Source organism: Molothrus ater, chromosome 3 (genome assembly GCF_012460135.2).
Source record: "Molothrus ater isolate BHLD 08-10-18 breed brown headed cowbird chromosome 3, BPBGC_Mater_1.1, whole genome shotgun sequence".
NCBI lineage: Eukaryota > Metazoa > Chordata > Aves > Passeriformes > Icteridae > Molothrus > Molothrus ater.
This window is the reverse complement of record NC_050480.2, coordinates 62,789,584-62,809,859: the sequence shown is the minus strand read 5'-3', so window position 1 is coordinate 62,809,859 and position 20,276 is coordinate 62,789,584. Positions and strand designations below refer to the sequence as shown.

At 41.0% G+C, this 20,276-nt stretch overlaps 2 protein-coding genes across 2 annotated transcripts; both read left to right on the top strand.

Moving 5' to 3' along the window:
• The first annotated feature begins 282 nt into the window (after positions 1 to 282).
• On the top strand, positions 283 to 3,769 carry FABP7 (fatty acid binding protein 7). The gene is made up of 4 exons (XM_036380187.2): positions 283 to 432; positions 1,062 to 1,234; positions 1,857 to 1,958; positions 3,374 to 3,769. Exons 1-4 carry the CDS (start codon positions 360 to 362, stop codon positions 3,422 to 3,424), a joined length of 399 nt encoding a protein of 132 aa, XP_036236080.1. The 5' UTR covers positions 283 to 359; the 3' UTR covers positions 3,425 to 3,769.
• A 2,133-nt stretch (positions 3,770 to 5,902) lies between these two features.
• Positions 5,903 to 18,456, top strand: SMPDL3A (sphingomyelin phosphodiesterase acid like 3A). The gene is made up of 8 exons (XM_036380185.1): positions 5,903 to 6,093; positions 7,581 to 7,794; positions 8,892 to 9,036; positions 11,946 to 12,042; positions 13,278 to 13,456; positions 14,606 to 14,786; positions 16,635 to 16,759; positions 17,945 to 18,456. Exons 1-8 carry the CDS (start codon positions 6,003 to 6,005, stop codon positions 18,254 to 18,256), a joined length of 1,344 nt encoding a protein of 447 aa, XP_036236078.1. The 5' UTR covers positions 5,903 to 6,002; the 3' UTR covers positions 18,257 to 18,456.
• Positions 18,457 to 20,276: the final 1,820 nt, after the last annotated feature.

Genomic DNA, 20,276 nt, shown 5'->3' with positions numbered 1-20,276 from the left:
GGGTGCCCGCTTCTCGTTTAGCCCGCGCGTTCCCGTGACAGCGAGGCGGGCGGGCGGGGGTGTCCCCGGGGCGGCTCAGGCGATGAGTGGTGCGGCAGGCAGGGGCAGCCCCTCTCCCTGCCCCCTCCACGTCCTGCCGAGGGCCCGGCCGGCCACCCCGCGCCCCCTCCCCGGCGGCGGGAGCGCCCTCCCCCAGCGGTGCTGGCGTCGGGGGCGGACCACGGCCGCTCCCCGCCTCCGGCTCCCCGCCGGGCGCCGGCTTTAAATGCGGAGCGGCGCATTGGCGGCATTGGCGCTCCTGCTATTCCCGGCACCCCTGTTATCCCCGGCACCGCGCTTGGAACACGTAGCCGGCCGCCATGGTTGAGGCTTTCTGCGCCACCTGGAAGCTGGTAGACAGCCACAACTTCGACGAGTATATGAAGGCACTGGGTAGGTACGGCCGGGCGGCGGCACCTTGGGATACCCTGGAATTTTTCACCAGCTGGAAAAAAAACTTGAAAAGGCTCCCCGCTATTGTCAGAGACGTAGATGAGCTATTGGCAGCAGTGGTGGTGATGGAGGGGGTGATTTTGGCAGCCGTGCTTCTATCCATAGAGCTAATTCGATGCGAGTCACTCACCTGGGGGGGGGCGGGTGTGTTTGTGTGGGAGAGGCTCCGGGAAATGCCCCCGCGCTAAGGGAAACGTGTGAAGGACGAGCACGTGCTGCGTGCGGATAACTTTGAAACGACCAAGCAAAAAAGAAATCATTATGCTGGAGTGATAAGGAATTGAAACTCTGAGCAGCGGAAGCGATCGAGGCCGTGCGTGGGACCGCGGACGGAGTGCGGTGCTGCCGTGCTCGGCGGCGAGGGAGGGCGCGGAGCTACAGCTGGGCGGACAGTAGCGGTGGAGAATCTTGGTACAAGGGCACGAGAAAAGCAGAAAGCAGCGTTTCACAGGGATAGCTTACAGCTGCAGAGCGGGGTGAAAGATCTCTGTACTTCGATATGTGGGGAAAAAAAAAAAAAAGGGAGAATTCCGAAGTTTGATGTTTCTCTTTTCCTTTGAATGGTCTAGGAGTGGGGTTTGCAACACGGCAGGTGGGGAATGTGACTAAACCCACTGTGATTATCAGCACCGAGGGGGATAAAGTCGTGATCAGAACTCAAAGCACTTTCAAAAACACAGAAATCAGCTTTAAACTCGGAGAGGAATTTGATGAAACTACCCCCGATGACAGAAACTGCAAAGTAAGTGAACTCAGGTTGCAGCCGCCTCTTTTTCTTGCCCCCCCTACCTCCCAGGGTCTGCCATTGGTAGGGTCAAAAGAAAAAGATGTAACTTCTGCTGCTACTTGTTACAGCGCAGCAAAAGGCAGGAAAAAAGGCAAGACTGAGTCTTGCTTGCCCTGCCTGCTTACACACACCATTCCTTTTCTGAATGTATCACGTTGCCAGCTCCCTGTCTGTCTTCCAGTGTCAATTGTGTTAGCTGCCTGCTTTTCTCACAAGCTAAACATCATTTGGCATAATCCTTCCCAGTCAAAATAGTCAGATGCCTCTTTTCCTGCACTTTTGGGGGCTTAACATCAGATATTATTTCAAGGCACATCTGAAGCAAGTTCTTGTGAGATTAGAACTCAAAGAAAACAATCTTTTCATCCTTCGATACAAGCAAGAGTTGTGTGGATTTCATGACTAAAACGAGGATGATTCATAGCCTTGGCTTTAAAGTGGCTGGGACTCTTTATCATTCTCGATCCACATCCATCTATTGAAGAGAATTCAATAGAAGAGTGCATGCTGAATGTGTGAGCAGAATCCCAAGTACCTTAAATAAAAGCATGTCTTTGTGTTTCTGGGTATCTCACAGTCAGTTGTGACCCTGGATGGAGAGAAGCTAGTGCACGTACAGAAATGGGACGGCAAAGAGACAAACTTTGTGAGAGAAATAAAGGATGGCAAAATGGTAATGGTAAGTATGGAGCACACTGAGCACTCACATGCACCGCAAACACTCCCAACTTACCCTTATCTCAAACTTTGTGCATGCTGTGGCTTAGACAAATCCTTAAACTTGTTGGTGGGGAAAGCTAGCAGGGATTTTTAAAATATTTATTTTGGTTTGGTCTGTCTTGTTTTACTAACAATTAAAAATTGCTAGTGGCTTTAGGCAGGTGAGCCTGTGGATTTCCAGAGTATATATGTTCTTTTTAGACTTTTTACAAAAACCAAATAAAAAAATCCTGGGGAGTTGTAATGATACAAAGTTCTTGATTAGATAGGAAGTTATCTGTTGCTAGCAGCAATTTAGACTTCTCTGAAAACTTGTTTTATGTATACACCCATAAATAGTATTTACTTACACAGAACAAGTAGTTTTCTGTGAAAATAAAATTTCAATATTGTAGGACCTAATAGCATTCTCATATTTAAAAATAAAGGATTTAGTCATCCTAGCTTGTATAAAAACTATGATAAACAGCAATTATCTGGAGAAAAGTCTGAGTTTAAATTTGCCTGCTTTTCCAGACTTCTTAGAAACAAGACTATAGGGTGCATAAATGTTGTAAGTCACTATAGCTAATGTCCAGGATAGCACTTTTCATGGCACAGAGATTTAGCTTTCAAAAAAAAAAGTCTCCAGCTATACTAATTTATCAAACTTGGTTGTTGGAGAAGACCTGTTATTTTGTTTCCTAATTGCTTCAGAGTATCTGTGTGGATGAAGATTTGCAGATAATACAAACTTTAAAGCATACTGATACACAATGTGGCAAGTGTTTCAAGGGAAAACCTATACTTTTGTTTTTGAAGCACTATGCACAAATCGCACATATACAGAAAATGTTGTCCTTTGGAATTTGAATACAATGAGGTGCCCTGTTCTACTTCAGGAAATACCTCCAGAACACAACTGCAGTGACTTAAGAGTATTCGGTAGTTCTAGCTACACAGGGTACAGAATGCATTTTTTTTTAAGACAATGTTCTCCTAGAGTTTGTATTTATGCATAGTAGTATAGAGGACTTGGAATTTTAGATTGCACATCTTAGTGGGATAAGCTTTGGGAAAATAAGTGTTAAGTCTGTATTGAAACAATCCTATATCAAAAAAAATAAACAGTAAGTTAAATTTTTAACAGTTGCCTTGTAAATGTGCATTATGTGTTTCTTGGGTGATAAAGCAGCAAGGAGAAAGTATCATTACTTATGGGAACCATAACTAAGGTTTGGCTTCTTGTTAATTTAAAATGTCAATCTAGATTTGTTTTTCTATAAATTACATAACATAAACCAACCTTGATCTAGCATGGATTTCATAATGTGTTAAACCTTTACAGAAAATGGTTCTGCCTCTAACATGTCTGTCTTTTCCTCGGACTTGCAGACTCTTACCTTTGGTGATGTGGTTGCTGTTCGCCACTATGAGAAAGCGTAGAGCATACCTGCCTTCTGTCCAGATGTTACTTCAGCTGGGTGGATTCATGTCCTGTCCATGACTGACTGTAGCTAAAATGCACATTTCTGGATTTCTGGCATGAAAGGTTAATAAAGTGGTTTTTGTTTTTTGGGGTTTTTTTTTGGGGGAGGGGGGGATGTTTTTTATAAAAAAAAAGTCATGCCATCAAATTGGCATGCTTGTGTTGTATAGTGAAACAGGTTAAACTTGGCATTAAATTTCTGAAACACTTGCCTCTCTCTTTTTTTTTTTCTTTTTGCAGTAAATATTTGAATTGTTTTGGAATGCAGATTAAACAAATTTTAAAAATTAAAAGGTTTTTTTGAACCTGTGCTTCTTTTGTATTGAATCAGCTAATATTCCGGTGTCCTGGAGGAAGGTGTTCAGAGTTTCTTTTCTGAGCTAAAGGCCAGAAAAGTATGTGCTACACAGTGATGCAGCAGCCTTTCTATGCAGTGTAGAGTATTTAGGGAAATGAAAAACTTGCTTTGGCTTTTTGCTGGAGAAATCTAAACTTGACTGTATATATGTAGACAGAGAAGTGAGATGTTCACATAAGTTTCAGCTCTTGTCTTCACTAGGTATTTGTTATTAAATACAGGTTAAGATCAGTAGTTTGACAGACAATGTTCCAGAGTTTGTAGTGTTTTGGTTTTAATAGTTAAAGAATTTTTAATTTGCTTTGATAGATTTGGGGTTTTGGGGGTCTTTTTTTTTGTTGTTGTTTTTTTCTTTTGCTAGCATGAAAATACTGAAGTCTTTCACAGGGTGGGAGGAAAGGATCAACAAGGTAACTCCCTTACATCAGTCTCCACAGGAATGGCAGGAAAACCAGTACAACATAAACCTACTGCACTTCCCTCTCAAAGCTGTTGTTTCATAGCTAATATGCACAAGAGATAACAATTTGCACTGTGAGCAATTTAAAATAAAGTGCTTTTAAAATGAGAAATTAAAACCTTATGCCTGAACAATATATCCCTAAAAGGTCAGTGTGAGAAAAACTGTCTTACTCTTTGGAAAATTGAAACAGGTCTTTGGCACCATGGAGGAGATTGTTTACATGGCTGTAGGTAGCTACCCTTCTCTGTGGTTCTCAGAGTCAGTGTGTAGAAAACATGGACTCTCCAAGCATAGGCAAAGCTGAGCTGTGGATTTAGCTGGTCGTTGCTCTGTGAGTGGTATGTGTGGCTGCAGCCAGAGGTGCAGGAGGGGCATCTTGCCCAACTTCCCAGGCCTCCTCCTTCAGATCTGCCAGCAGCATGTTTTTAAGCAGCATGTTCTGCCATTTGTTTTTTTCCATCTATTTAATCCTCAGCTTCAGTACCTAGTACAGTCTTCATCTGCCTCCCCTCTGCTGCTGCCTGCTTGCCTGTGGGTGCATGTGCCACATGACTGTCCTTACCAGCCACCTTTTCTCAGAAAGTTGGGAGCAGCTGCTTTTCCCTCATTGGAGTAAACAGACTTGCTTTCCCAATACTGCCATTTATCTGCACAACAAAGATTTGTGGGGTCATGAATTAAAAAACCTAGGTTTTTTTTTTCTTAAATACTAGGAAAGGAATGTAGAGGCAAATTTTTAAGACTTGGTTTATAAACAAATCTTGAATGGTAAAAATTTTGCATTACAGTCACTTTTAAACAAAGAAGAAAAGTAGTCCTTTAAACAAAAGTTACTTTTCCCTATTCTAGATATAAATAATATTAGTGTCAAATATGGGAAAGAAAAGTGGAGAAGTGGTGCCTATGTGAAGTAACTGACATTGCTTAGAGCAGACAAGAGAGAAATAAAGTGACAAATGGGACTTCCAGCTGCTGGTGACACAGCTTTGCAGAGCCCTGACAGGAACAGCACAGTGAGCAATGGGACATTTCAGGGTAGCCACAGCACTCATGACATTGTTATTGTGATCTCCTAAAACTGACACCAAGTTCTCTTCCTCAATATGGAACTATTCTGACTTCAATAAACAGCAGTTCTGAAAGCTTTGGCAGTGAAGACTTGTATTTACAATATACCTCATCAGTTCCCTTAAGCTGTATTAAAGGTGTACTTGATAGTATTTTTCATCAAGTTGAGTGGTTTTGAGTTTTTCCTTTGTTTTGCCTTTTAAAGCCTTTTAAGTAATTGGGACCCATTTTCACATGTATGCCATGAGAAACCTTCCTTCCAAGAGATGCTTGAGACTGCTGTGGGGTGTCGAGCACAGCCTTCCTTCAGGCCGCCTCGCACCAGCCGGTGCCCCGACTGCAGCCCTGCCCGCAGCCAGGCTTGGCTCCTGCGAGCTCCTTAGCGCTGACCCGGGGGTGGCACCTCCTGAAGGTCACCCCGGGCACGGCCGGCTCAAGGCGACAGCCCGAGCCGCCGTCCGACAGCGGGGTGGCGGCCTGGGGCAGCTTCTGGCCCCGGGAGGTGCGGGCGGGGCGCGGTGGTTTCCGGCGGCCCCGCGGAGCGCCGGGGCTTGCACAAGCCGGCCTGGGCTCGCCTCTTTCCCGGCCGCCGGGGCGGTCACACGGCTGGAGCCGTCGGCGGGCCGGGCGCTCCCTCACGGCCGACATGGAGCTGCGGGTGGCGCTCGGGCTGGCGCTGCTCTGCTCCGCGCTGGAGGCGGCGCCGGCCGGCCCGCAGCGGCCGCGCTCCGCCGTGGGTGAGTCGGCCGCGGGTCAGCGGCTGAGGGGCCCGGCCGGGGCTGCCCGTGGAGGGAGGGGGTGGCGGGTGAGGGGCGGCCCGGCGAGGGAGGCCCGGCCGGGGGCCGCTGCCAGCCCGGCTGCGGGAAGGGGGGGGGGCGGGCTGCGCGGTCCCCGCTTGCGGCTCCTTTCCCTCCCCGCTTGGCACTGCTCCCCGCACAGAACCTGCTGCCGTAGCATTCCCTGTCCCAACTGACTTCGGCCACACGTGACTGCTAAATCAGTCAACAGGGCACTTTTGAGGTACGGGGGGTTACACGGGGTTTATATTTAGTTGCCCGGGCAGGCCGGCGGGTGAAGTGAGGTGAGCCCTGCCCTGCCTCTGGCGCGGTGTCCCGAGGCACGCACTGCAAACACCGCGTTTGGGGGCCGTGCTGGGCCGTGCTGGGCTGTGCTGGGCTGTGCTGGGTTGTGCTGGGCTGGCAGCAAACACACACGCTCTGCCTGGCCTGCTCCCTGCTCGGGGCGTGCGTGCAGGTGAGTGCTCCGAAATGGTTTCCCACAGAACTCTCATTCCGTGTTACTCACACTTGCCTCGGAACAAGCACGCAGCAATGTCCCAGCGTTTGTCTTGTCTCCTGTTGGTAGGCGTCACAATTGTAGAGATTTTGAAGATCACCTCTGGTCTTTGATTCCTGAAATAAAACTCCATGGGGTACAGTCGTGTGGTGCCTGCTCAGCTATAGAGTTAGCGTGTGACCTTGGGAAAAATCAATTTATATCTGTCCCTATTTCACAACCACTGCCCCAGATACATGTGTGCCTTTACCAAGTGGTTTGAAACTGACAGAAAGAAATTAATCTTATTTTACATGAAACTTGAAGGCTGATGGTCTTAACACAGATTTTGTGCATCGTATTCAGCATATTCGTATACTTCTCAGGTCCTTTATCCATACAGTGCCATGTCACAGTGCCTGAAAGCATGTCAGCCTGGAAAGTAGTGAGTAGGTAAAGGCTGACACACTGCTCTATGGTGAGAAGCCCAGTCTCTGCACACATGCTGTTTCTTGCCTTTCTTTCAAGACATCTTTCTTGTCATCTTTTACAGTAGCTTCCAGCCAGGGAATGTCTGGAAAAATAATTAAAAAGCAGCTCCCTTTCTTTTCAAATGGAGTAGAGAAGTCCTTATATTGCCTCCTCTACTATCCAGTTTCCAGATTGCTATTAATGAAAGGAGCTGATTTTTCAGTTCCTTCCAATCTCCATTTCATTTCTGGTGAATAGCATAAAGCCATGCCCCTGCTTCTGTTTTCAGTTTTTCTGAGCGGTTTATGGGAAGGACTCCTCTGGAAGAACTTGCCCACACTTATCAGGCAGGCTAATCAATTTGTTAACTTTGAATAGGAGTAGCAGTAGATAAACTGGAGTAAACTTGGCATTACCCGGTATATCCAGTTCAAACGCAAATAATGCATTTCCTGTAATCTTTGTTTTCTGAAAACAGGGCAATTCTGGCATGTATCTGACCTGCATTTAGATCCGACTTACCACATTACCCCTGATCGCACCAAAGTTTGTTCTTCTTCCAAAGGAATCAATGCCTCCAACCCAGGCCCTTTTGGAGACTTTTTGTGTGATTCTCCTTATCAACTTATTTTGTCAGCATTTGCATTCATGAACGATTCAAAAGAGCAGGTTTCATTCATGATTTGGACAGGGTAAGTGTTCAAGTCACTCTGCAGTTAAAGCTGGATAGCCAGATAGTGTGGCACCTCACGAGTTTGTATTTGCACCAACAGATTTGAGTTCAGTATCTCACTAATGCTAGTTGTCCCTTTAGTTGTCCAAATGGTGACTAAGTGCAAGCCTGAGTGAGACTATAAGGCCTCAGGAACAGACTTTGATCTCTGTAATAACTGCTGGACTGTTCACTGTGATATTTAGCATATGGCTCTATAAGTGTGAGTTAATAGAAATGGTGCAAGGAGGGTGGGAAGTAGAAAAAACAAAAGGAAAGGTCATGGCAGTAACTGACGCATTGCAGGCCTCTGTTGAGTAAGAACATTTGCCTTCCCTGTTCCAGTCTTCAGTATTACAATGTGGGCTTGATAGTACTGCCTCATGGAGATGTTACCTGTGAGGCTTTGTGTGCCATAGCAGTGGGACCAGACAAAGAAGTGTGAAAGGGAGTAGCTTCATAGTACTATGCTATCAAAGCATAGTACTGTGTGTTGTTACTTTCTAGGTATTCATAAAAGATAGAATTGATTTACCCTTCTGCCATAGCAGAACTCTCAATTCTACCATCACACAATTTCTTAAGGCATACATCATTGAATAATTTATCAAAGAGATTAGTATTTTTGAGTGTGAGAACTAGTTTGTTTGTTATATCATTTACTTTTGATGGGAAAGTGTTAAGAAATATATGAAGGCAAGTGATTAATCTATTTCACTTACCATCTTGTACTTAATTTTCAACAGGATATTGTTAAAAGGGAAAAAAAGGAACTAGCAATGAGATGCAGGTGATGAAAGATATATAATGCAAACTTCACAGTAGCTCAAAATGATGACTTTAATGTCTAAGAAATCTTCATTATTATAAATATGAATCATAATATAGGCCTTGTCTAAAGAAGTCTACTTGTTCGTGGTTTTTAAAACAAAAGCCTTTGCAGAGAGCTTTTGATTCTGTGATTTTAATTCAGGTGTATAGTAATGTTAGATGCTAGAATGTAGATCTGCTTGCAGACTTTTTTGCCTTCTTTGTGTTGTTAACAACCTTTATTGATCAAGCCTTTTCCTTTCTCAGAGATAGCCCTCCTCATGTTCCCATAAAAGAGCTCTCCACGAAGTTGGTCATTAGCATCATTGGTAATCTGAGTTCTACAATTCGTAATTTCTTTCCAGATCTTCAGGTTTTCCCAGCCTTAGGCAATCATGACTACTGGCCACAGGTAAAACAAGTTAGAAATTTGTTCATCATATTGAGTATGTTCCTAACTCCTGGGAAAGCACATCTGAAAATTAAGAGTTAATTATATGTAACTGTTATTCTGGAAACAAAATTCTACACCTCTTCAGTTAGCATTTAATATTATAAATAGTTCCACTCTAGAACAGAAGCTACATCACTCTCTCTGTGCTCTTACCTAAGGAAATGTTGATGCCAGGTAGAATCTGTACTTGGCCTGAGGTCACACAAATTTATCACTAATCATTCCTCATGGCTTAGAACCACCATGTGTCAACATAGTTAATACACACATACTTTTCCTTACTGTGTATGTCATGCATGTGTATACAGTAACTTAAATCTATCAGAAGTGACATCATTAATGGAACTGTGAGCCTGAGGTAAGTTTAAAACCTACTCAAAGGCCTACTGGAAATCTGTCAGCTGGCATCACTAGATTTTTTTTGTTGTTTTTTAGCTAAAGTAATGGCAGAATTTTTGTAAAGTTCCCATAGTTTTGCCATTGCTATTAAAAATATGTCTACTTTTCTTTCCTCATTGGACATTCAGATATAATCACATTGATGATTCACTAGTTATGTTCAGCTGAGAATGGTGCTTTTTCACTTTGACTGTGCTGAATTTTGTTCTTGGCATACTCCAAAGTAAACAGTTGCTTCATTTGTCCTTTAAAGTGTGTTGTGGGTTGATCTGGCAGCACACTGGATCAGAAGCAAATGCTGTCATTGGATGTGAGGGGATCAGAAGGCATGTGAAGCGAGTCAGCTGAAATATTTTGTTTGAAATTCTTCATGGGAATTCAGTAACACCCCTTCACACCCTCAAGACTTGTATTCTAGCTTTCTGTGGTATTTATTAGGCCTGTCAGGGTGTAGGTTGGTGCAACAGATGATTGTGTGACAGCCTGTGTCATTGCTGGAGTTGGTGGTTTCCAAATAGGGGTGTAGTAGAGGTACTGAGAGACAGGGCAAAGGAAATGTGAAAGACAAAGTAACCACTAGATGTATATCGGAAGTGTGAGTGCACGAACCAAACTGACTTCAGTCCTTGGTGCTCTTACTGTGGTGGAAAAGCTTTGGCTTTTCATATGCACTGACATGGGGACAGGTTGATTCACTAGAAATGACTGGGAAAGTATTTCGATAAGTAACACCTGAACTGAAGTGTCACAAAGTGTTTCATGTTCACTTTGTTTCAGTTTTAAAAACGTCTTAGCAGAGAATTGTTGTTATTCAGCAATCTCCTTTGGTAGAGAAAAAAAACCCTACAAAAGCCTTGTAAACAAAGAATGTAGGGACTTTTTCAACAAGTGTGAATTTTGTTAGTGAAATTAAATCTAAAGACAGGAAGAAAAGATGCTCATGAGGGGCAGATGGGCAGCAAATAGAAAATTGACACAAGCTGGTGATTGGAATAACTGGTGATTGTTGTTCGTTCTCCCTGCACAAAGCCACTCAGGAGTGTTTCTGTGATACTTCAAAATGGCATGCTTCACTAATATGCAGAGCTGGCATGCTTTTCAGTTATTGTTTGAAAAAGGCATGGGATCAGACAATCCCCACTATGGGGTCGTTTCAGCTTGTTCAATTTTTTAATGTTTGTTTTTTGCTCTTTATGACATTTCTTTCTTTCATATGGATATGGTTAGCAACTGTCCTGTAGACTGGGAATGATATGGAGCAAGCCACACACTGAATGTAGGCTGTTCCAAAGCAAGTGTAAAATCTGTGCACTTACCATGAACCAAAGAGTTTAATTGTTCTCTTGTGTTCTGAGCTTAACAACTAAACAGTCCTGAGTGATTTTTCTTGCAGAACATGTTAAAATACTACTCAAGTTGATCAAGCATTGGGATACCTTTCAGATCATATATTGTGACCTCGGCCTTACTTATTTCACACTCTTGCTCCTGCTTCAAACAAATCCCCAGACTGCTTCTAGCAGTTCAGAGAGCACTGACTTCCTGGGCCAAAGCACCTTCAGTCCATTACATGGCCTCTTATCTGGAATCAGGTTTTTGTCTGTTAGTGGCTGTTAGCTCTGGCTCAAAGGTGTGTCCTAACAACTCATGTCTGGGCACTGCAATCAACAAATGTCTCAACAGATATCTTCTGATTGCTCTGCTCCTAGACAGAGACTTACTTCCTAAACCTCTAATAACATAAGTTTAGTTTCAAAGATCTTAGAAAGGTCAAATTTTATGTTTAAGAAAACATGCACTGCAATTTTTTCAATCCCTGTTTTTTTACCTCCTAGCACCAAGACTCCAGATATTTTAAGAAAGACAAGGACAGGCTGGTATCTTCCTATCAGGGTTAGATCAGAGCATGGGTGTCATCAGCCTGTGGCTCAGACTGAAAAGTGCTACAGTCCTAATTAGAGCCAGTGGAGAAAACATTGACAAAACTTTCTCTTGTACATTTTTAAATGCTTTCTTATGAGAAAAAAAGACATCATGAAAACATTTGTGAATTTTACCAGAATGTTTCTGAGGGCAGAAGTGGCATTTTGGGGAGCTGCTATGTAACCCAAGTTGTTGAAAAAGAAACTTATATTAATCCAAATGACTTTATTTTTAGACTTGATATATTTATTAATTTTTGCAGGATGTATGGTTTTCCATTCTACTGTATTCTTAAGGCTTGACACATTTCTGGCATTAGTTTAATAATGCATTAACAATGCCATGCAGTCAGTTCTAAGTTTAGGCATTTGTTCCTGCTCAGCAATACTAGACATTCAGAAATAGTTTTTTTTCTTTCTTGAATTCCTCCTGGTCATGACTGAATACACTTACATGTTATGTAAGAGGTCAGGCAGGATTATTTAGTGGTTTTTTTGTCCGTGTGTCTGAATACTAAGACTTAGGCAGGTTCTCCTCTCTCACAGGACCAGCTTCCTGTAACTACCAGTGAAGTTTACAATGCTGTAGCAGATTTCTGGAAACCTTGGCTAAGTGATGAAGCAATCAGTACCTTCAGAAAAGGTAAAGTACGGCAGTAATACATTGTGAAGCTAGGGCTTCAAGAATTAATGTTTCTGTGGATTTGTGCTGTTTGTTTAGCTAAGTCTCATAGGATGAGTCAGAACAATGGATTATCTCTAGTGCTTCTCCTGGAAGAAGTTACTTATCTTTTTGAATGGCAATGCCTATATTCAGAATGCATTTATTACTTTCTGCTGCAATATTTATCACTTCTTGTAACATGTTTAGTGTTATTGACTTTGTACCAATGCATGTGAAATATCTTTCTGCTTTCAAGACCTCATGACACTTTTTAGATAAGGACATATGATGCACACAAAAACTTTACTTTGATGGGAAAAAACTGTTAAAATGTTGTTTCTGTTTTAATGGTATATGTATTTCAGAGCATACTGAAGAGGTGCATTTTTATTCAGGGTATGCTAGCACATAGCTGTACTGATTATGGTATTAATGTTTGTATGCAGCTTACTAAACTGGCAGAATAATTATATCTTAATTAGAATTTTTCCTTTTTGCAAAGGACTGAAATGTTCAATCCAATTTCCAGTCCACTCAAACATTAGGGATTTGGAAGTTTAATTTGTGTTTTTGTGTCCTGAATGAGAGCAAACTCTGGATAAGAGTGAAAGTAAAAACTTGGATAAGGATAATAAAACTCAAAGAGGCAGTTAAATTATATTGTTATGCTTCTGTTGCCATGGCTCTATTGAAGTCCATGAACAATGAAGTTATTCCTATTGAAAAAGCTCAGCATGCCATGGAGAGTTTTGGGAGCAAGGGTTGAAAAATGTGATCCTTACTTTTCATCATATCATCAGTCTGAAGTTAAATGACTTTCAAAGTACAAGGCTACTAAACTTAAACAGTTCTTCCTGAAGGAGCCTGTATGTTTGCTGTATTTCAAGAAGTATGGACCTTTAACAGCTACTGTATCTGTCAAAGTGGAAGAAATATTACAGGGCACTTTTTCCATGTCAGTTGAATAATTGTATCTAAATACTGTCAAATAAACACAAAGATAATACAGGCAATAATTCAGTGTCAACTTTTAGTAGAATGTGGCTGAAAACATTGTTAACACATTCTAGTGGGATAAGGTGACTGTGGCTTGAATAAGCATGATATTCTATTAGAAAGAGGAAAGATGGGTATTTTGTCAGTGTGTACTTTGATTGTAAAGTTGTGCTTTGAAGCCTTTGATTTGTCATATGATGTTGGTCTTATTTTCACAGGTGGCTTTTACACACAGCTGTTTGAATCCAGTAATAGCCATCAACCACTCAGGATAATCAGTCTGAACACAAATTTATATTACAGCCCTAACCAGGTAACTGTGAATATCACTGACCCAGCCAACCAGTTTGCCTGGCTGGAGGACATACTTGAAACCTCTTCACAAAAGCAGGAAAAGGTAGGGATCAGGATCAGAAGCTATCATTATTTGTTTCAATTTTGAAAAAAAGAAAAAAAGAAGGAAGAAGTAGAGATAATGAGAGTATAAACATGCTTCTAGAAGACTAAAAATGCTGCCAAAGATACTACAAAGTCAAAATTTCAAAATTTTATTTTTTAATCATTCCTCCTTTAATATGCCCGTTTTACTACAACAATTAATAAACTAGTTGAATGAAGTTTCTCAGTAATTATACAGTAAAATATCTTTTCTCTCCTACCATGTAAAATACTGCAGAAGTCAGTATCTGAATTTTTTTACACATAGCCTTTAATTTTAAAACATGCTCTTGACCTAGGACAAAAGCTAGCATATTTTATTTGCATTGTAATGTAATTTAAGGTATCAAAAATATAAATTAGAAAAGAGTTTATCAGCACAAAACTTAGTCAAGCTGCAGTAATTGCTATGATTTGAGTGTTATAATAACTTGTCCTTTAATACACAGGTTTTGAAGTGAAGATTTAAATTGTTGGCTCCGGATTGATTGATTGATTGATTGATTGGTGTGGGGATTGGATCATCATCTGAGCAACTGTGTTTAATTTGAAACATGGTTACATTTTGCTACAGTGTTGCAATTTTAGAATATTATATTACAATCAGGAGAAAGGAGAGACTTCCTTTCTGCGGGAAACCCTTCAGCGTAGTGTCTGCAGTTGGCACTAAGTCTCTAACTCAGACAGAGGGGTTTAACCAGTTATCCATGTTTCTGGTGGCTCTCTGACTCCCTGGTGCAGACTCTGTAATGCTCAAACATAATTTTTTTCTTGTGTCCCCTTGAGATGCCAAATTATAAGCCTTGCCCTAATAACTTACTTTTTTCATGTGAAGTAATTGATAACATTTTCCTTAGGCCTAAAATCATGCATAGATTTAGTAGAACATTTTTTCTCCCCAGCATGATACTAAACTGATATTATGAACGTAAGCAATTTTCCTGTTGGGATTTTATATTAAAAAAACCTGTCATGATTTGCAGCTTTTAGAATGCCATTTTTAAAGGCAGCATTATTATGAAACTGTGGTAACCACTTCTAGGATACAGCTACGATTATAAGTTTCAAATGAAGGTGCTAATTGTGCTTTCTGTATTTAATTCCTTAGGTGTATATAATAGGTCATGTCCCAGTAGGATACTTGCCATATGCAAGGAATACTACAGCTATCAGGGAGTATTACAATGAGAGACTGGTAAAGATTTTTCGCAAATACAGTAGTGTTATTGCGGGCCAGTTTTTTGGACATACCCATAGAGATAGTATCATGGTCCTCCTGGATGAAGAAGGTAATGCTGCTTGTTGACTTTTGAACTCTTCCTTCCTGATTAAAAGCAAATCAATACTTTCTTGCATGCTCTTTCTAGTCAGCCTGTGTTATAAATAATTGAAAAAAGTAAACTGAGAAATACTGTTATTTATCTGCAGGAGTTCAAGTCTCACACACTCCCATTTCCAAAGAGAACCTTGAAAGGGTGACTGTCTTTTTCTGTTGGTGTCAGCAGAGACTCCCTAAGCTTCCTATTTTTTTTAATGAATCCTTATGTCTAGACAAGAATTTCTAGTCTTTCCTCTCTGCTCTCACAGTGACATGGGCAAATTATACCAGCCAGTTGCTATTGTGTAATGTGTCAAAGGGAATGTTCTCAGGCCAGCTAGACATGCTCTATGTTCTTGTATTTCCTGCATCATTACTGTGCCTCTATGCTGAGTTCCCTGCTGCTTCAAAGTTAATTAAGATAAGGGTAAGCAGGAGGTAGGGGAAAGAAAGTCTCTGCCTGTTGCATCTCTTAGATCAGCTAATTTCCCTTCAAGAAAATCACCCACATTGAAATTTTTGTTTATTGCTTTGAAATCCCTTAGTTCTAAGCATGGGCATGGCCATATGGAGCACTCAGCATCTCTAAAGAAGAAGTTTTTTCTTCCCAATAGAACAGTAAGAGGTTCATTGCTTTGATTTATGTAAAATACCCAATTGTTAAGTGGCTCTTCATCCATGATTTGTATGAACTCATATGAGCAATGTCCAAAATGCTGACTAGGTAATACTATTCCAAATTTTTACTTTTTTACATGGTGTTAATCTCTAGTAAAAAAGAATCCACCCCAGTGAAAGAATTGCCTTCGTTATTTTTTTCTTTCAAATGATGCTCCAAGGAGTCTTATACCTGTATTTTTTTACACTGTCCCATTTGTTCATGAAATCATCATCTCTACTGCAAATTTCACTGGGAACAGACTGATCTTAGTATTTGCTATTAAAGTTTGCATGTGCAAGTAACCACTTCCCAATTATTTTAGTAATTTTGCATCTTTTGACAAAATTTAAATAGTAATCAATTACGCATTGTGTTTGTCTGTACAGTTTTAGACTATCTTCTATTCAGGACATTTTCCTCTTGACAAAATTCTAGAGAATTCAAGATAAATGCAATATTGCAGCCAACACCAGTGTACTGACATAGAACTCATCTGTATTTTCTCCAGAAGAATCAACTGATTTTCAAACTTTCAAAACTTCTGCCTATATGTGGAGGCTGACCTTGTGATTTCACTGCTGTGATGCTGTCAGAGATGGGAATAGTTAGGGCTTCCTTTTTGTTCCACAGAGAACTTCCCAATGTACTCACCTGAACATTCTGTCCCAATAAAACTCACATCCTCATGTTTCAGTTGCTGTAAAGGTTGGTGTTCGCACAATAGGTGCTGGGCTACTAAGGGTCAGGTGATGAAACAGACCCTGCTGTTTCTGATAACAACCTAAATACATAAAGCAACATGTAAAATACTGTATAGAAACAGCAACTAAAGTTTTCAAATATTTCTTTAGTAGAAATATACAAAATACAGAGATTTCACATATAGGCAAGACCATTTTGCAAATTTGTACAGGCATTTGAATTGGCTGGGAAGCCTCTAGTGTAAACAGTGGTACACACTGGAGTGGGTACCATGGTATTCCACACAGGGTTTAGTCTATCCATTGGAAGTATGGCAGTTCACAGTGATGCAGATAAATTCTAATGCCTTTAAGCCTGTCGCTCTTGTTTTTGCTGTGTTGGTACTCTACAAAAACATTTGTTTGAAAAAGAAAAGTTTAAAAGGAAACTTTCTCCTCAATTTCCCTTTTTCTGCAGAAAAGCCAGTCAATTCCTTGTTTGTGGCACCTGCTGTAACCCCAGTGAAGAGTGTATTGCAAACAGAGTCCAATAACCCTGGTGTCAGATTGTATCAGTACGATCTTTTTGACTATAGCTTGCTGGTAAGTAAAGATTTTAAAGCATTGTTTAAGACATTATAGTGTCAATAAAAATTACAGCAAGATGTCAGCCTTTGTAGTACTATGGCTGCTGGTTATGGAATTTTGGTGCCTACTCTTAGTTTTTCTTCCTGGGCAGAGGAAAGGAAATCTGAAAGATAACTTGGTTGGTTTTTCTGTGCCTGCGGAACTACCCAGTACTCTCTGGTCTGTATCAAATAGTCGTATGATGTAGGATCAAAGACATAATTTTTCTGGCCAAAATGCTAAAACTATTTGCAGGGAGCTCTGCAAGAGTGAAAGAGGTTCACCTGAATCCTGGGCATGCTTACATACTAATGTTGTTTGCTGGTGATAGCCTGAGTTTTGGGATGCAGCCCATGAAATGTTTCTAAAGGGTGTAAAAGAGCTGATGAAGAAAGCACTTTTGACCATATGATGTCTTTTGCAATCACAAAACTTCCTATAAAGAGTTTTTACAGGAAATGTTAGATATATTTAGAAGGAAAATAAAAAGTAGAAGACTTCTAATTTGTAGTTTCATGTGATTTTTGGAGATAAAGTGAATCCTGTGTAATTATCTTGGCTGTGAATGGTTTAGACTTTCTGTAATTCAGGATAAAGTCTTGACCCTGCCGAGTTCAGTGACAATGCACCCTGCAGTTTGATTGGGACTGGGGTTTCTCTCTGAAGACCCATGCTAATTCAGGCTGCTCCTTTGTTGTGCAGATTTCACTCCTGCATCGGCATCTCTCCTTTTCTTTAACTTCTCTCTGGGCCGTTCTTTTTCTGTCCATTCTGCCCCTCAAGTAGTGCCCACAGAAAAGAAACTTCTGTCTCTCACCCTTCTGTCTCTCACCCTTTTGCTCCACTCCTAAGGCAGACATGAATGTTGTGGAGTTTGGACAGGAAAGACCTCTAACACTGCCACTGCTGCCTTTGTGGCTCCTTTTTCTTCTCCTCCCCATCCCCCCACCATTACTGCTCTGCGAGTACCAGCTTTGGGTGAAAGCCCAGCTCTTGGGGTGGGACGTGACCTTCTATTCACATGTGAATAATGAGGAGTGACAGCTTCCTAATCAATATATCACTCCAGAGACTTAATGAAGCAGGGAAGAAAGCAATACAGCAGTGCCTATGTTTTTATGTTTTCTTTCATTCTTTTTTTAATTTTTTTTTTAACTGTAGGATCTTTGGCAGTTTTACTTGGACCTCAGAGACGCCAACAAGAAAAATGAATCAAACTGGAAATTAGAATACATCCTGACTAAAACTTATGGCATTGAAGACTTGAAGCCAGAAAGCCTATATGAAATGGCCAAGCAGTTGTCTATGCCACACAGCACACTGTTTGAGCAGTATTACAGTAACTATATTGTGAGTTATGACAAAACTATTCTCTGCGAAGATGGGTGCAAGACCTGCCAAATATGTGCAATCCAGTATTTAGATTCCTCCTCATACACAAATTGCATCAATCAGGAGGCAATGTGGAGATGAAATCTCTGTGCAGTTAATGCAGATAGTGACTTTAGCCTGTGATTTAAAGAACCTGCTTGTTCTTTCGCTCAAGCACTGACATGCTGACAGGGAGCCTCCGGGACTTCTCTACATTTCAGGGGTGCAGTGAAACTCCCTAGATCTTTCTTCTGGCAAATGTTTTCCTTTATCATCTAAATAAAAGTTTATTTGCTTTGTAATAGTGGCCAGATACTTTGCTGTTGTCTCAAGTGTCCTGTACTGTACCTTCTCTAACAGGCATCCCAGTGTGTGGGAATAGAAGTTGCTCACTCAAGCCAAGTCTTATTTCTCAGGGTGTGTAAACATAGGCAATGCCATTCCAGGCACGGGATTTTTATGGGGGCAGGTTTCAACCATTGGCTGTCAAAATTTGCAAACTGAAGTCGGCAAAACCTGCATTTGCTGAGACTTGAGTGCAGTTATGTTGTTGATTCAAAGCCAGTATTATATATCTCTCTGTGCCAAGTTTTCCTTGTTAATCCCTCAAACCCACTTCTTAGGGGCATTTTCTAATGATGGCATAAAAGTGACTTAATGGAACACAAACCTCAATCCTGTAAATGCTTAATCTAATTTTTCAGAATATATTTGCCCAGCACAGAGGGCTTTTTTCTTACAATCGACTATGTACATACCATAGTGTCTCATACCAAAAAGTGTCCTGGTATGAGATTTTGCAGCAGACCATATATCAGGTTTAAATTGATCAACATCAGTAATTGAGCTCAGCATATACATTCTCTGTGTGGCACAGGTAAACATTTACTTATGCTGTTTCTTAGGTTTTTTTCAAAGAGCAATCTTTAATCTTTCACTTAATGTGAAGATTATCACATGTTGAAATTTACAATTGCAGAGATTGCTTCTTCCTCTTCTTATGGCGAAATATGTGCTTCTTCCTCTTCTTATGGCTAAATACGTGCTATTAAGATGGCCCTTTATTTGGTGTGTGTATATAACCATGAAGGACCTTTACCCATTTTTCTGCCACATGAAGAGCTATTCTTTTGGAAACTTTGGTCAACAAAATACAATACAGACCCTGCTCTATATTATCCCTGAGTAAGGGGAGCTGTAGAAGTGGCTACAAAACAAATCCAATTGATGGGTTTACTGCAGCTGTTGAGGAGCTTCCTGGGTTTGTTTCTACTCAAGCTTAAAATATGCATCAGAAAATTTTCAGATACAGTTTTGCAGTCTGTAGCATGCACAACTGTAGACCCAGATACCTCAGGTTTCTCATGCATCAATCATCCATAGAAGAGATGGTTGCTTTGTTAAATTTGCATTCAGAAACAAATCCTCCAGTGCACAGCAGGCAGTCCTGTATTTTAAATTCAGTGCTTGGAGAAGATATGGTGAACATAACTCTTTAGAGCTATCTACTCTGCCTGGCCTCAGATGGATATGGATATGTAAATAATCTAAATTAATGTAGGGACTGTACATACTGTGAGTGTACAGACTGTGAGGAAGTGCCATAAAGTTTCTGTTCTGAAAGCTCATGATTCCCTGTGTGTTGTATGTGTCCCTTGGTTGTGATTTTCATGGGTGTGTTTATTTAAAAAATGCCTGTTACCAGTACCCATTTTCCAAGGGAGGCAAGCAGAGTTGTGGGTGGATAGCATAAGACAATTGGAACTGGTAGGACAGCTGAGCTTCCCCCAATTTGCCAGATGGGTTTTGTTCAGTTCAGTCTTGAGCTTTAAACCATGCTGGTTTGTTTCTGTGAGTTCTGTGGCTTCTATTTAAGCTTAATACCTACAAGACATCCTGGAAACATTGTAAAATTTTTTCCATTACAGGCTTCTTTATTGCTAAACTTTAGGGAGAGCTGGACCATGTGGTGATTTAGCTGCTACAGAATTCTAGGAAGAGGGGTATTCTGCTCATGGGATGTTGGGCATACTGCATAGATTAGTTGGGGTTTTTGGTGTTTTTTTTGGGTTTTTTTTGTTTGTTTGTTTTTTTGTTTTTTTTTTGTTTGTCTGTGTGTCAG